General features: G+C 35.9%; 1 protein-coding gene across 1 annotated transcript in view; it reads left to right on the top strand.

The window, feature by feature from the left end:
- Positions 1-1,896: 1,896 nt before the first annotated feature.
- LOC129274950 (adhesion G protein-coupled receptor L4-like) overlaps positions 1,897-17,996 on the top strand; it is a 54,379-nt gene continuing 38,279 nt past the window's right edge. The window contains exons 1-6 of the mRNA XM_054911702.2: positions 1,897-2,043; positions 6,716-7,012; positions 9,070-9,363; positions 11,715-11,744; positions 13,325-13,411; positions 17,606-17,740. Of these exons, the coding sequence (XP_054767677.2) occupies positions 1,947-2,043; positions 6,716-7,012; positions 9,070-9,363; positions 11,715-11,744; positions 13,325-13,411; positions 17,606-17,740 (940 nt within the window). The 5' untranslated portion in view covers positions 1,897-1,946. The remainder of the gene's footprint in view (positions 2,044-6,715; positions 7,013-9,069; positions 9,364-11,714; positions 11,745-13,324; positions 13,412-17,605; positions 17,741-17,996) is intronic.

The raw sequence follows: 17,996 nt of genomic DNA on the forward strand, positions 1-17,996 counted from the left end.
CATGATATATCACTAGATTTGGGGAAAATCACTCACTGGCAGGAATGTCATGAGGTTGAGGGTATTAAAGTTAGAGGAAGATAGATAGGCGGACAAAGGGATCAGGTACATAGGATGGAAGGGGGACGGTTATAACCAGAGGAATGTGTAAGCAAATGTATAGCTAGGCCTTTTCCTGAGGGGGGGGGGTGGAGGCCCTTGATTACTGATAGATATCAGTATGGATTACCGACGACCAATACTCATCAATTTTCAACCCAGGGGCAGATCCAGGATTTTTGTTTACAAAAATTTTGACAAGCCCCTCCCCCCAAAAAGTCTCCACTTTCACTTGCACATGCCTAACCATTTACACTAAAATAATACAAAAATAATAATGGCGCGAGCTGAATTTTTTATATTCCGGCCTAAGAATTGGATAAGCACTTTTTGTAACCGTGAACAAATTGGTTTCTAACTAATCAATTGACGCGAGCGCGAAATGCGAGCTGTAATTTTTTTATATTTCAACCTGAAAAATAGACATTGTTACGATACTGCAACAAATAACAATGATAATTTAGTTTAAAATTTGATTTCCTTTTTTATTACAGGAAATATAACAATCATACACTAAACAAAGTAAAACCGAACATCTTACATGTCTTGAAGATTTAGATGAGTAATCCAAAGTTATGATAGCACTGTATTAAATCCAGATAAATCGAAGTTGGTTGGCGAAGATTCCTTATAATTTACAATGATGGTGATGATGAAACTGATGTTGAAGCACGCTGACTAACCAGAGTCACTGTTAACGATTTAAAACATATGTGAAGACGATGTTGATTTATGATTAAGAGTCAATTTCAGCAATCCATATGTAGAAAAGCGATCATTAAATCAGGTTGATGATCTCGATGAGAACTGAGTATTCCTCTCTCAAAATAACTGCAAACAGTTCATTGAGTATGCAATTCCACAGAAGATAAATGTTATATAACTTTTTTTCGCTTCCTTTTTTAAATTTTACTTGTGACTCGTCAGGGGTGGGGGCAGTCTGCCACCCCCCCCCCCCCCCCCCACTTATGTACGCTGGTGCTATTAGGTCTTTTCAATATCATTTTTTCTTACTTCGAGTTGATTAGAATTGAAGGATTGTTTGGCACTTCTTATTGGGTTGTTCAATGTATTTTTATAGAGTGTATATTTCTCACGGTTTTATTTTTAGACGAGGGCAGACTTGTATTTGTAATAAAGACTGTTTTTAATATTTATTATTGATCACAAATCCAGTACATATCAAGGCCTTTTTATATTCATTTACCCTAAAGGAATCGTTTCATCAAGATTTGTTTGTAAGATATTTTCACGATACTAGAAAATGATTCATCAACATTACTTTGCTTAATACGTCAGACTACGTTTTGCTGTTCAAGGAAAATTACTTGTGCCATGCGAAACATTTTTGAAGTGATGGGGTATTAATCTTAAGGGGGAGATAAAACAAAAACAAAATAAACTTAGCTGCCTTCATTAATAAAGAAAATCAGCAACGTTTTGCTTCCTCAATTTCCGCCCAACGCTTACGACACTCGGGACATATATATTACATTATTTCGCTTTTGTGTATTATTAATGGGAAAATAACTACATATCGCATCTTAGCTTGTTTTCAACTAAGTTTCGATATAGGGACTTTCATCCGCTCTTTGAGGTACTATAAACTCTCTCTGTAAAAGGCTACAAAACATGAATGATGTTAACATTTCTGAGAAGAAACGAATCGTAATGACATGCTATCTTGGATATGTAAAATCCATGATGAGTTAAAATATAACCTACTTAATTGGAACTAAGAAACCGACTGATTGTAAGAATTTGCTTAATTGTTGCTTTATTTCTTTCGAAGGTATTCAAACTGGGATATTAGTCTATTCTCCCATTCAAAACCATACTGTGCTGTGATGAGGTCTATGGATACCCTTACTGATACTGTTCATGGACGTTGGAATCGAGTAACATGTACATCATTAAGACGACTTATCTGTCAAATGGCACTAGGTAGGTGTTATAAATCACTTTGCATTTTACTCTCATTTTAAAGTGCATGATTACAATTATCCTCATTACGACACCATGATTATTATTATTATCATTATTATTATTATCATTATTATTATTATCATTATTATTATTATCATCATTATTTTTGTTGTTGTTGTTGTTATTATTAGCATAATTATTAGGTCGTCTGCCATTATCACAGGTCACCTCCTAGTTTTAACACATTTTGATTTATTCTTATTTATATTTTCGTAATTATCTATTTTCCCTACAATTTTGGTGTGCGCAATTTCTCGAAATCTGACAAAAATTTTGCCTTTTGGAATTTCGTTTTATCTGTTAAATGTTACAAAAACCATTAGCACATTGTTCTAATGTCAATTATGATATCTCATTTACATTACAAATCAATTATTCCTCTATATTTCGATACCTAATATGAGACGAAAACTTCACGCATAAAATCAGGTTGCGTAGAAAACGTGGACAAGATTGGTTCGTGATACGGCAACCGTGCTTATTCGCCGATTGGCTCAGTTGCATTTCTTTTTGTTATGCTTTGTTAAAGGACAAGTCCACCCCAACAAAAAGTTGATTTGAAGAAATAGAGAAAAATCCATCAAAAATAACACTGAAAATTTCATCAAAATCGGATGTAAAATAGGAAAGTTATGACATTTTTAAGTTTTGCTAAATTTCACAAAAGAGTTATATGCACATCCTGGTTGGTATGCTAATGAGGGGACTGATGACGTCACTCACTCACTATTTCTTTTGTATTCTATTATATTGTTCTAACACTTTATGGTTCAGTAAAACTGGTCTTTATTGTGAAATCTGTAAAAATTGAAATATTGCATAATTCAAACAATAAAAAACAAAAGAAATAGTGAGTGGAGGACATCACAGACTCTCTCATTTGTGTGTTGCCGAGTTGTGCATATAACTGTTTTGTGAAAAAATAAGCGAAACTTTAAAATGCCATAACTTTCTTATTTTACATCCGATTTTTATGAAATCTTCAATGTTATTCTTGTTTGATTTTTCTCTATTGATTCAAATCAACATTTTCTGGGGTGGACTTGACCTTTAAGTTTCTTTCATTGATCCTGCAATGCGAGTGGATTCAGATTCTTACGTGAATTTCTGCGCAGATCGTTTCTTATAGTCTTCATTATTTATTGTCTGAGATCTGCCACTCTTTAAAACAACTCAATCAAATTGACTAGACCAGTAGTCGGCTGAGTGCAAATGATAAGTCTATTCACACTTCTTAATTATATTTTACTCAGAAATAACTCTTTTCTGGTAGAATACGACTAGAAAATAGTCAAATATGACTCGACTAGAAGTTGCACCCAGCTGACCATATTAACTAGTCATTTTTGTTTTACTTATTTGTTTTAAGAGTGCATGCGTGAGCGATTTGCTAAGCTGCTGGTCTCAAATTAAAGATCAGATTCCATTTCAAGGGTCAAATCTGCAGTATCAACATATTCAATAATTGTGATATCTGTATCTAAAAACGTGTTTCCTTTTAAGATTGTGGAAATCACTGTATATTAGCCAACAAAAAACCAGCGGCGTAACAGGGGTCGGTGGTCAGGGGGGGGGGGCAAGAGCCAAACATTTCCCGGTCATATCATGGTATGAACAGGCGTAATGGTGTAATATGAGGAGACTATTTGAGAAGGCCAGATATTGCGCATCGGGCAGAATTTATCTTTTAAAAACTTTGCGAGCGAGCGAAGCGAGCGAGCAAAAACTTTGACCTTTTAAGACAAAAATTCAATTTTGTGATATATTTTGACATGATATCCAGATAATAATATATTGCACTCTTCTCTCTTTAGATTCCTTTTTTGTGGTCTGTACGCCACTGTGAACAGGATTCTTTGCGGCAGCGTCAAGAGTAAAAAAAAATTAGGGGCGCAGTATAGCACATGTGCTAAAAAGCTGCTTTGTATAATTCCCGAGCGAGCGAAGCGAGCGAGAAAAAAAAATCACCTTTTCATGAGAATCTAACTTTGAGATATTTCTTGACTTTATATTCAGTAAATAAAAGCATATCCTACACTTCTCAGTTGCTTTTCTTTCCTCCTTTTTTGTTCTTATTTGTATAGCCTTTGGGGGCCATGGCCCAACCCTTCCATACGCAGTGCTGTGCGGTTGGGGTCCGGGGCGGAGCCCCCGGAACTTTTTGATATCAAAGCCATTTAAACCTCGGAGATTGCCGCTATTTTAATCAAATTGCGGGTATATACCATGTATGCAGAATATAGCTTTTACACAACGCATTTATTCAACCCAGTTGCGTAATGAACAAAATATTTTGAGGGGGCAAAACATAGCAATGTGGGAAAATTTGTAAAAAGTTGCCAGCGTGCAAAGTGAGCTGGAAAGAAATTGCCTATTGAAATTAAATTCTAATTATGTGATAGATTTGTCCATTATATTCAGCAAATAACACATTTCATTGGGATTTCATTGTTTCCATTCATTTCATTATACGTTGTCTCCTATAATTTCTTTCATATCCTCTTGGGTGTGGAACTAAGACCCCCCGCGCCTGTATGTCAGTAGCGCGTTTTCGCCCAGCGTCGTACGACGCTATCTACGACGTAGAACGATCTCTTGGTTCGTGCGTCCGTCGTGCTCAACTCTCGCTTGTAAGCAGTTTCGCAAATCGCTGAACGGATCCGGATCGACCGGAAGTACGTAGACTGCATGACGTCACCACTACTAGGGAAAATCCCGCGCCCGCGCTCTATGAACTGGCTGTCGGCGCGGCTCAGCTCAGCTTGCTCGCTCTACAAGCGATCTGATTGGCTGTTGACGGCTGTTGACAAATCCTACGTTCTAATGCGGACGCCCGCTAATTTGCGGAAGAACCGTCCGTGATTTGAGCTCAAGAACGCTCGGGCCTCTGTTTCCATGGAAGTTGGCGATTTTTGCACACGACCCTTACGTTCTACGTCGTACGACGCTGGGCGAAAACGCGCTAATGATTGAAGGTTATAAACGAAGAGCCCGGCCCTACTGCATGGGGTCTGGGGCAAAGCCCCGGTAGCTTATTTGCATAACATTTAGCTTGCTTATAGCGCAATGCTGCATGCAGTCCATTTTCTTCCCGCTCTTTAATTTCAATCATCGGCAGCCCGGTCTTGTTATTTTTTTCTTGTCCCTTTCTTTGTTTTCAAATTAGATTTTGACTATTTACAAGTTCGTTTCGCGCTATTGTTTGCAATTTTGTCATCTTTTGATTTATTTCCCATTGTGCTCTTGCATTACATAGGCCTATTTCGGAATGGTTTGTTCTTTCTGAAATGTTCTTCCTTCGTACATTTTCCCGATTTCCTTCATTTACCATTAAATTTTTTTTTTTCTTCGTTTTCTTTTCACCTTTTCCTCCTTTCCTTTTCCCCTTTCCCTTTCTTTCTCTCTCCTTTTTTTCTTTTTCCCGTTTTTCTTTTTTTTCCCCGGTGAAACCCGCCAGGGGGGCAGCTTGCCCCCCCCCCCCTGCCCCCCGCCTGTTACGCCACTGCAAAAAACAAGACTGGAAACACTGTTTCTTTGTTAACATGGTTAAAGGTCAATTCCACCCCAGAATAATGTTAATTGAATGAATATAGAAAAATCAAACCAGCATAACACCAAAAATTTCATTAAAATCGGATTTGAAATAAGAAAGTAATGGCATTTAAAGTTTCGTTTTTTTCATAAAAAAGTTATATGCACAGCTCAGTAATATGCAAATGGGGGAGTCGATGATGTCTCTCGGTATTTATTTTGGTTTTTATTGTTTGAATTGTACGACATTCCAATTTTTACAGCTTTAACAAAAATGGCCAACTTGGCCAAACCACAAAATGTCTAAGACAATGGTAATTCCACATGTTCAGGGGGAATGTCACTTGAATTAAAATATATCATATTTCATGAGTTATAATGAAATGCAAAATAAATAGTAAGTTGATGATATCAGGATGTGAATAAAACTTTTGTCTAATATCAAACGAAATTTTGAAATTCCGTAACTTTCTTATTTACATCCGATTTTGATGAAATATCAGTGTTATGCTTGTTGGATTTTCTCCTTTTATTCAACTCAACTTGTTTTTGGGGTGGACTTGTCCATTAATGAGAGCTATGCACGACAGGATCTGTGGAACGTATTATCCGACAAGAGGTGTGTCATCCGACAGATGCTATAGTCATGTAATGCTCCCCAGTTATTCCTTGGTAGACGCTGTTGTAAGTCCTCTTTAAGATGCGCATCAACGGATGCTAGTGGGCCACATTTGGGCCTGCCGCACCGGGTAAATATGGCAAATGGGTGCATTCAATATTGTCTTAACACAATTTATTTGAAAATATTGTCAACTATGAACAAGTAGTTGTTTCTTGGGTTGCTCTCTGATGAATATCTGAGATCCAAGTTGCATTTCATTGATGGTTTGGAACTTCTTTCATCAAAACGGTTACGTATATCATGGAATCTTTGTCAATAACTATACGTGGATACATTGAAATCAGTCTTCCGGAATCAAGATGTGTGAAGTCAGGATTGGATGTATGTACAGTATATGATTGCGTTAAGATAGTGTTCGATTTTGCCTCTCTTATCTTGTTTTCCATGAATACATTTTTCACTTTTGATATATTCTAGTGAGAATAAACAGGACAGATGAGGCGATTCCGCAGGGAGTGTTAGAAGTCTATTCTGGTCGTTGGGGTTCTATCTGCCTTGATCATAGTATCACGGAAAGCGATGGACATGTCTTGTGCAGGACGATAGATTATCCAGGACTTGTTTCTTGGCATGGAATCAGTGCAAGGAATGACATTTCAATCTCCGACGTTGCACTGAATTGCACCGGCTCCGAAAAAAGCATCAACGATTGTAAATACAGTACGGATGTTACCAATTGTACCAGTGTTTTATATATTCGTTGTCAGCCCGCAGGTGTGTGCTCTTACGTTTTTTTTTGTAATTACTACAATAACATTATAGTACAAATACCCATGAGATAAAACGTAATCTTATATGACTCTTCCAATACGGAAAACAAATGCTATTGAAAACAAAAATAATAATGACGATGATAACTCGATATACTATGAAAAATAATTGTCACATGATTGTAAATGTCTATGCATTCAAATGTGTTTGTATTCAATAATTTTCTATGAATTGTTTTACCTTGTTATTTTGTTCTCCGAATCCTCAATTGTTCCTGAAATGTATACATTTTTTTACTATTGTGTATTCTTGTTTCGAACAGAATATTGACATATTTCAATGATCCAGTAGATTAAAATCAATTCATTCATAGCATTGGAACTAGTAAAAGGTTTGATGGAAAATAGTAATGTTAAACATGTTAGATAGTACTTGATTTTATGACTTTTTATGAGCCCCCTCCCCTTATGTTCAAATATTTCCATTGATTGTCATTGCGATTGGAAAGAGTATAATCGCCTATAATTTCGGGAAAATGTTTGGTTATTACTTATTTTCTTGTACAGGGTTCTGTAAGGTTGGTGACCTTGAAATGGAGTTGTAAACGCCCTTACTTCTTTTCTATTATTGATTCAGACCCCCCCAAAAAAAAAAAAAAAAATGCATACATCTTTTATAAATAAGAACATAATGACTTTACAAACATGCACCATGTCCACTGTTTTACAACTAAATTGAATAATGTGAAATATTAGGAACCTATTTCACCAGCTTGTAATCATAGGTTTAAAAAAATGATTAAAATCTAACACAACGAAGAAATATGAATAAAAATAGATAAAATATGTATTATGATTATAGAGGTCTATATGTAGTCCCTCAAATAAAAAAATTATCTACATACAGGCAAACAGTTAAGATATTCTTTTGGGTCTATGCTTAAATGACTACATTCATGGTGATTGAAATATATCGTTGTCTGCGCACTAGGAAATGTGAAAATCATATCCATGTTTTCGAGTAGAATAGGAATAAATTTCTTGATTTTGAACAAACAAATCTGAAAATACACTTGGTAAATCATGTGTATTTGCCAAGTACATTATATATCAAACTGATAATATAAAACGGTTATGTCCAATAGCTGGTTTGAAGGAAATAGTGGATTAGCATGAGGGAGAAAGTTAGAAGAAAATGAAATGTCTGCACGGCTCTCCTTTAACAGTTTAATTCTAGATAAGGATTTAAGTTTTCCCTAGGCTAAAATTCCATTATTCAGTTATGGTAACAATAAAGAAGAATTAAATACTTTTAAAATATGAGGAAAATGTAGTTTTAGTTTGTTAATGACTCCAAGATTTCTTGAGAACAATTTACATAGGTGATCAATGTGAACTTTCCAGGACAGATTATAATCGATAACGATACCAAAAAATATTAGATTCAATTTGTTCTAAACCTTTACCATTCATAAAAAAACAAGACCCCGCCAGGTATGTAATGAGATGCTAAAAACTTATATAATTTGTCTTTGAAAAATCAGAGATCATTCATTATCCTGTATCTAATCACACACAGAGCACAATTCAACATTAAGCCTTTCAAGAAGAATCTTGAAAGTGTGTGGAAAAAAATGATAATAAACAGGATAAGTTTTGAAAATCTTTGATGTTTAAAATGAATAGCAATGGACCAAAGAGTAAACCTTGAGGCGCACATACACGCTTCAACCAACATTTCATCATTATTTCTACATTTTGAGTCACCCTGTCTGTATACCATGCAAACGGCACCTAGGCCGTTTAGTAATATCTAGTGGTTTGGAATATCAATATGCAGGATATGTGTATGGGTGCATTGCAGTTTTTTGTTGAAGTTATATTCGGTTATGTACTCTATAATGTCTATGTCTGGTACTATGCTACGTTTTACCATGAAAATTGCTGCGTTATTTCAATTAATTTAGAGACAATGTCTCGTGCATAGACAAACAACACTGGATACTAAAATGGCTTTGAGATAAACGAATAAATAAGGTGACTGTGATATCTCCTTTTCAGTTCGGTTGGTTGACGATGACTGTTCATCAAGAGGAAGACTGGAAGTCTATAGCTATGGCTCTTGGGGACCAGTTTGTGATGAGGATTTTACAATGGAAGAAGCAACCCTCGTCTGCCAAATGCTCGGATTAGGCTTCGAAGATTTCCTGTCCGGGGGCCAGTCGGTATCCCTAGGATCCTCTCATCCCTTGATATTGAACAATCCACGTTGCACAAATAAGGACACAGATATCAGGAGCTGCCTTCAAGATGGAAATATAACCTGCAGTACATACGCCGCAGTCAGATGCACAGGTAAGATTTCCGATCTTCGCCTGATTGATTCCGTAATTTAAAGATACAAATAAAGGACGTTCCGGGGAGCATTTCATCAACATTTCTGTCCAGCGCGTCAGATCTGACAGCTTCCATTGCTTTTGATAGGCAGAGTATCTATGTTAACTATATGGTAACTTACAGATAAAACAAAACTTGTCTGTGAAAACGTCCGAAAATTCCTGAAAATGTTGAATGCTCCCTGCTCAAGCAATGTGCGTCCCCACGATACGATCTTGAAAAGGTTAAAACGGAGTAAAGATTAATGGACACAGGCAACGTTGTTACAACTATATGGAAACCGGTTTTATGATGACTTGTTGGAAACAGACAATTATACGATGTTGGCAAGGCTGTAAAATGTGACCGGCCACCCCAAAAAACCAACAAGTCTTCAGGAAACGATCACTGTAAACAGTCAAAATATCAAAATGGTCTTCAAAAAGCCAAAATAAAAATTAGCTTTTCTGAGAGAGCTATTTTCTTTCTGCATTATGCCAAAGTTTCAAGCTGGAAGATGAATAAAAAGAAAGATAAGATTCATATATCATTTTGGTGCTTCGTGTTGGCTTTAATCAAGAAGAATGAAAATCTCAAAATTCATTTTAGGCGAATGATACTGCTTTTGGAGTGGCTGATCACATTTTTCTTTCTCTCAAGTGTTTATGATCAAATTGAGGCAATTCATATATCATTTTAGTGCTTCGTGCAGGGTGACCAGACGTCCCGTATTTCCCGGGATCGTCCCGTATTGTGCTCCTTTGTCCCGGCGTCCCGACAAGCCCCTCCCGGGACGCCTATTTGTCCCATATTTCAGAATATTGAACAAAATATACATAATTATAAAAGTAAAGATTTTTCATCAAATAAGCAACAGATGACGAAGCAGAGACAACAATAAAATTTACTGTAAACTTTTGCGAGTTCTGCACCGGTGATTTTCTTGCTAACCCAATACAGTACATTGCAACTAAACTGGCCTCCTGTCTTTGTGTGGCAGGCTACTAGCTGGCCATGTATGTTCGGAGCAGATTCTCAATAGTGCAAACAATCTCACATGACAAACAGTTTTCCACCAAAATAATCACAAAATCGGCGGGAAATTTTTACAATTATATTATTGATTTTCGGATTACTGATTTGTAGATGTAATCGGAGTAACAACTTATTGAATTTCCTAACTAGATCTAGTTTTTTCAGCTTTTGTTTTGAGTCTTGTTGGTCTTGTGATCGATGTGAACTTGAAATGGGATGGGAGAAATGGCGCATGATCTAATTTTTAAGTTTGACAATGTTTCACTTTGATATTTTATTTATTTCTAAAACATTTTGGTTTTTGAAATTTAAAAAATATAATAAAAAAATACCAAATATAATTATGATTTTGGTTGGTGGACGAAGCGTCCTTATTATTTGAGTGAAAACTTGTTTTATCTTTGTTTTGCTTATCAAACTTTCCTCGGGAAAATGTGTCTCTTTTTTGAAAATCCTAGATCCGCCCCTGACCTTAAATAACAGTATTTGATTAAAACATAGTTATCCAAGCAATCCGATAATACATTGATACATTTATGTAAAAAAAACGAAAAAGAAGTGAAAAAAAACACACAAGAAGTTTATAAATATATACAAGAAGGGAAATTTGAAGGGAGATGGAAGGAAAGTGGTGACGGGGAAAATGTGTAGAAGGGAGAGAGTGAGAAAGGAGAGGAGGAATCCGAAGGAAGAAAAATAATATTCGATTTCAAATAAGGCACGCAACTAACATATCTGTACACTCTCTAAAATGAATAATGAAGCTAATTAATTGTTAAAACGGATAGTGTTTTCGACTGGCCATACAAGCGCCGTAGAGCAAGTGTGAATGAGGTATCATTCATGCATCTCATTAATGACGTACAAAAAGGGGACATTGGGGCCACCCCCCCCCCCCCCCAATTAATTCACGACCACGAGAAAATAAACAAAAAACGGAAATAAATGGAAAGAAAGAAGGTTGAAACACGATATTACTTATTCTGAATATTATGAAAAAATATCACATATTGGATATTTGTAATAAAAAATGTTTCGCTCGCTTACAACTTAAAAGAAAGAATTGCCCGATACGCCATATCTGGTTCCCTCTAAGTTTTAAGCTAATTACGCCACTGCTGCTCATGATAGTACAATGTTATCTATTGAATGTTTACAAACATTAACGTTGGACCACGTGGTTTTTCCCATTTTTGTCCATATGATTAGCCACTTTTTTTTACCAAGATACATTTATCATGTTCATATTGAGATGATCTTAAAATACATAATATGTGTATTTCCTTACTTCGTAGATCCCCTGAATGAATGCTCATCGGAACCAAGTAAGTCCTGACCTTGTGAGAGTGCCTTGTGAATAACTTTTTTATCAAACATGTTTGCGGTTGCGGTTACTAGATACATGTAGTACATACACACACACACACACACACATGTATATATGTATATATATATACAGTGCGTCCCACAAAAAACGAAACCGAGATTTATCGATGATTTATCATAACTTAATCACAAATACAATAGACAAATGACCTACTATTGTAAAGCTTAGGATCCCCTTTTTCATCTGGAATTACTTTCTCATATTTCTCATTCACGCATGAGTGAACAAAAACAATTTGAAGAGGTGATACCAAAAAGTCATTTGGCGGGCTGTATCTGGGTTTCAAAAAGAAAACCACATTTTAAAAAAGTTCAATATCTGCTGTTTAATTCGATACCTCAATTACAGAAAATGGTCAAGAAATAACAAAGTTCTGGTTATTTGAAATAAGGCTTGAATTTCAATAATTTCATAAAAAGTAAGAGGTTCTACAGGCTATAGCGTTCAAAGTCACTAGACGATCCGTTTTGTTAACGATCAGCCATGCATTAAGTCTTTTGTTAACCATGCGGTAGCTTCTGTGGGAAACCGGTGAAAATAGTTTATTTAATGAAATTATGGAAATACAAGCATTGTTTCAAGGGAACATAACTTTTTTACTTCTTGACCATTTTTTGTGATTAAGGTATCAAATAGAAGAGCGGATATTGAACTTTTTAGGCATGTGATTTTCTTTTTGAAATTCAGATACCCCCGCCAAATTACTTTTTGGTATCCTTTCTTCAAATTGTTTTTGCTCACTCATGCGTGAATAAGGAATAATCTAAGTAATATTAGATGAAAGAGGAGATTCTAGGCTACATGATACATTTACAATACATTTGTTCAGTCATGGAGATGTCGAATTCCATCGCAGACTACACGATCCGAATTAAATATAATTTTATTCTTTACAGCATGTCAGGTATCCTCGAATTAGAGCGAATTTCGATTTTTAGAATTGTTTCACTATTCGGAACATTGATATTTAAGATGTTCGTTCAATTATAATGTTATAATTTCTTTAAAATCGGATCGCAGCAGATCATGTTGTATGGGCCGAGGTTATTGGATCATTTTCTTTTCTTAAATTTATTCCCTTATTCGTCACGTTTCATACATTTTTAATCAAACTTTTCCTGCTTTGAATTTACAGACTTTTTGGTTATTTTAGGGGCCCGTTTCAAGACAGTTGATAGGTCTATGATAATAATTTTGCAATATGATTTTGGTGCTGATAGTAAAATTGTTATATAGAAATTGTGCATTTTGTAGTCTTTATGAAACCGGACAGTCAAACGTTCTTAGTATTAATAATTTAACTGGTGTCAAGAGTTTCATACTCCATGCACTTTCTCAGAGATAAGGGAAAAAATGATTGAAAAGCTGTTCCATACACTTTACATACATTTTTAACCTTTTAACGTGTCTAGACCGATATTTCTGAAGAAACTTTCCTTTGCCGGACTCACTGGTCACACTGAGAACATAGAAAATTGACTTTTATTTGTTGATTAAGACAGGCTTTTTTTCCTACAGATGTAGATTTTTCATTCTCCTGGAGTTCCAGTGCGGATATCAGGTCTCCACAACAGTCACCAGCACCTGACTTTAGTACATCCAATGGTGAGTATAGTGAAATTCAGAAACGTTACTTCCCTTTCATTCTTTACACATGTACCTGTATATTTACCGATAGGTCATGATTCTTCCGTTTCCCAAATTTTGACCCGGAAGAAAATTACATTTTTTAAAATTAATAGTAGAAACTATGATTTTTTTAATCCGTTTAGAGGTACCTTAGACTAGGATAAATTATACCAATCAAAAGTTCGCAAAAGTAACAGGGCCGCCGCCCCATGAATTCCAAGTAGTGAGAATGTGGGAACAAGAGGAGAAAAACAAAAGAAGAAAAATAATATAGAATAACAAGACTATAAAAGCAAGAGACTTGGATAGTTAAAACGGTAATAATCCTTAATTGAGAAAACTATGAGACTTCCCATCAGTCTTGTCATCTCCCTTCATTACCCTCGTCAAGATTTCCCCTACAAAATACCCAATCTAAGATTGTATTAACTGTATGTAAAAGGCATCGCTGCTTGCTACATGTATATAGGAAGCAAGACACACAACTGGGCGTTGTGGCGTGCGCCTGTAATCCAAGCTTTGTGGGGAAGTTACAAATTGATGCAGAGGTTCGAGGTTCGAGCCCTGGTCACGTCTTTCGGATGGTGACGTTAAAGGTCGGTCCCAGACGTAAATAATCATTTCTGATTGATACACGTCTGACAAAACTCAAATACACACACGAGGGAAGTCCAGATCGGAGTATCAAAAAATTTCAACTCGCGTTCTGCGCTCGCGTATCCGTGTAGGTATACAGTGCGTCCCAGAAAAAAACGAAACCGAGATTTAGCGATGATTTATCATAACTTTATCATAAATCACAAATTTATTTATCATAAATCACAAATAAAATAGACAAATGACCTACCAATGTAAAGCTTAGAATCTCCTCTTTCATCTGATATTACTTAGATTATTTCTCCTTCACGCATGAGTGAACAAAAACAATTTGAAGAGGGGATACCAAAAAGTCATTTGGCGGGTTGTATCTGGCTTTCAAAAGGGAAACCACATTTTTCAAAAGTTCAATATCTGCTCTTTAATTTGATACCTCAATTACAGAAAATGGTCAAGAAATAACAAAGTTCTGGTTATTTGAAATAAGGCTTGAATTTCAATAATTTCATAATATGAAGAGGTTTTACAGGCTAGCGTTCAAACTCACTCGGCTCTCCGTTTTGTTGACGATCAGCCATGCAGTGCGTCTTTTGTTAACCATGCGATAGCTTCTGTGGGAAACCGGTGATAACAGTTAATTTAATGAAATTATGGAAATTTAAGTCTTATTTCAAATAACCAGAACTTTGTTATTTCTTGACCATTTTCTGTAATTGAGGTATCAAATTAAAGAGCAGATATTGAACTTTTGATTTTTATTTTGTAATTTAGATACCCCCGCCAAATGAGTTTTTGGTATCCTTTCTTCACATTGTTTTTGCTCACTCATGCGTGAATAATGAATAATCTAAGTAATATCAGATGAAAGAGGAGATTCTAAGCTTTACATTGGTAGGTAATTTGCCTATTTTATTTGTGATTAAGTTATGATGAATCATCGCTAAATCTCGGTTTCGTTTTTTTTCTGGGACGCACTGTATACCCATCCTCTTAACATTTACAAGAAATGCTCAGGATGTCCAGATTCTCGAGTTCGGAATATATATTCTCTAATCAAACTTCGCGCTCGCATAATTGTTTAAGTAGATACTACGATCCTAATCATGGTTACAAAAAATCGGGAATATTGACAATTCCAGCTCACACTTTAATCCTAATAAATTTCAGCTCGAACTTTGCTCTCGCAATTACTGTATATTGAGATGCATAGCTTGTTCTTACTAAACACTGCTATGAACTACATGTGTAGGCCAATAAAGTTTGAAGGGTTGGGTTTATGATTATAATTGTTTTCATCAAAAGTCATAAATCAGCTGAAAAAACACTACTACGGTTTTGTCCTGATGTTCTGCATTATAAGCTGGACCATTTTTCCTGCAAACGGTATCAAATTCCATTTTCGTGACTGACGCACCCCTTCAACTTAAAAAAAACCCTCCGTGTTACAGGCATGTGGCCATGCAGGGGCGGATCCAGCTTTCGCCAATAGGGGGGGCCGAAAAATATTTTCATCAACATTTTTCTCGATTGGCCGCTATAATCTGATTTTTTTTTTGGGGGGGGGGTTCAGGGGGTAGTCCTAACAAGAGACTGAAGTTTTAAGTATATGTTAGTTTTTATTGTTATAAACAAGATAAGGTATCTCATGTGATCTTAATATATAATGCGAGCGCGAAGCGCGAGCTCAAATTCTTTGATATTTTATGTCCTTAGACCTGAAGATTCTGAGGAGATTTTATAATCATGAAAAAGATAAGTATCCAACTAAACAATGCGAGCGCGAAGCGCGAGCTGAAATTTTATCATAGTAACGTGAAAAGGGACTCAATTAGGACTGTTTTTAGTGATTAATAAAGAGGATACAAGTATCACCAATTAAATAATGAGAGTGCGAAGCGCGAGCTCAAAATTTTTGATATTCCGACCTGAAAACTGGACAGTCTAAGCGCGTTTTAATTTAAATACAGAAAAAGCTGTGTGTCTCAAACAATTAAATGCGAGCGCGAAGCACAAGCTCAATTTTTTTATATACTGACATGGTAAAGGAGCATTTTGACAAATTTTTGTAAGAATTTCCAAAGAGGATAGATAACTCACAAATCAAACAATGCGAGCGCGCAGCGCGAGCTGAAAATATTGATATAAACAATTTGTGTAAAACAAACAAAATAATTAAAGCTTGATGTGCGAGCTAAAATATTGTGTGCAAATTGATTTCAGATCTGGATATATAAGTGTCATTTAATCCTCTTGAATGGGATTCATTGGCACAGGCAATGCGAGCGCGAAGCGCGAGCGAAATTTTTTATATAAAGTTCATTTTCCAATTCTTCCCCTCACCCTTTTCTTGTTTCCTTTCGGGGTCGGGCCGGCCGTTACGAGGTTGCAAATTACACATCCTGGGTATGATACCTCTTTCCTACTTTTCTTTAGTGTTTTTCCTATAGTACACTTTTTCTGCAGGTTGTCAAAAAATAGGGGGGGCCGGAGCCGGCTCGGCCCCCTCCTGGATCCGCCCCTGCCATGCATGGATCATGGATGTAGAACAAAGTTTGCTTAAACATTCCCATTATCAGGATCGCAATGGAGCGAGGGGTACTTTGGAATGCCAAAATGGCCGTTTTGCTCGCTCCACCCCCGCCCCCCCCCCCACACACAAAACCCTTTAGTAAGGAAGTTATAAATACATGGCAATAGCATCAAAGATATTGTTTTTATTGCTAATTTGGATTGTATATAACATAATAATTACTAAAGTGCTCATATTTCTTTTCATTCATTTAAGTTTTCTAAAACTTTCAATGGCTAGTTTTTTTGGAGGATAAAACTTGCAGCTTTATATACAAGTTAATTAGCCCAATACCAGTAAACTAAGAACAAAATAAATGAAAAAATAATAAACTGACATTGCAACATACCTTTCCTAAACGAAATAATTTGAGACATCATAAGATTGCATAAAGAAGAATGATGCCCCGTTGGAATTTCGTCCAGATGTTTATTATCAATCTTTTAAATTTTTTGGAGCATCCTTAAGGCAATTGCTGCATTTTTCTTACAATTATGCCAAATCATCTTTATGTAATCTTTCAATTTTGGAGGAAAAATGGTTAAGAAACAGAATTTTCTACTTAGCCACATGACCTTTCATCCTTCATGAATAGTATCAGGTTGTAGAATTTATTATCTTTTATATGACACTAATTCTGTAGCAATTGAATGTTTATGTGAAAATCTTTGTAAGAAAACTCCCTTTTCTGAAAATTTGGCGGCCATTTCGAAAAAAAAGCCTCGTCGCCTGTTAAGCTTCAGGATACAGCATTACCTCAAACATGTATATTATTGTCCAGCGTAAGAACTGGTCTAGATGCACCACACGAACATTTTTTCTTCTCCTAATGACACCTTGCTCAATTATAAACCGGACTCTTCAGAGAAAGAGACATGAAGCTGGTTTATCTACTTTATATAATTATGTTCTAATCGATCTTTAAAAAATTATTATGCCGGACTTACTGGGTATACTGTAAACATATTGGACTTTTCTATACGACATTTTTCATATAAACGTAGACCTTTCAATCACCTGGAGTTCTGGTGAAGATTTCAGTTCTCCACAAAAGTCTTCAGCATCTGTCACTACTCCGATAGCCCAGTCAGTTCCATCATCTATGGAATCTCGAAGTACTCATGCAAGCAATTTTGATGGTGAGTTATAATAAAACGGAATACAATTTTAATACCCTTATTTGGGGCCGCGGAACCGGGAAGCAGGGGGGGGGGGTTCACCCCAAACTTTTGTTACATATACATTATATATATATGTATACACATTATATATCAACCTTTTACAAAAACGTAAAAATTACCATCTTATTGTATTTATTTTTCATCTTCAACCCCATCACCTACTTTTGAAAACGGTTCTTAAGTCTCTTAAGTTCAGTTTCTGGAGCATTCTTAT

Source organism: Lytechinus pictus, chromosome 13 (assembly GCF_037042905.1).
Source record: "Lytechinus pictus isolate F3 Inbred chromosome 13, Lp3.0, whole genome shotgun sequence".
In the NCBI taxonomy this organism is placed as follows: Eukaryota; Metazoa; Echinodermata; class Echinoidea; order Temnopleuroida; family Toxopneustidae; genus Lytechinus; species Lytechinus pictus.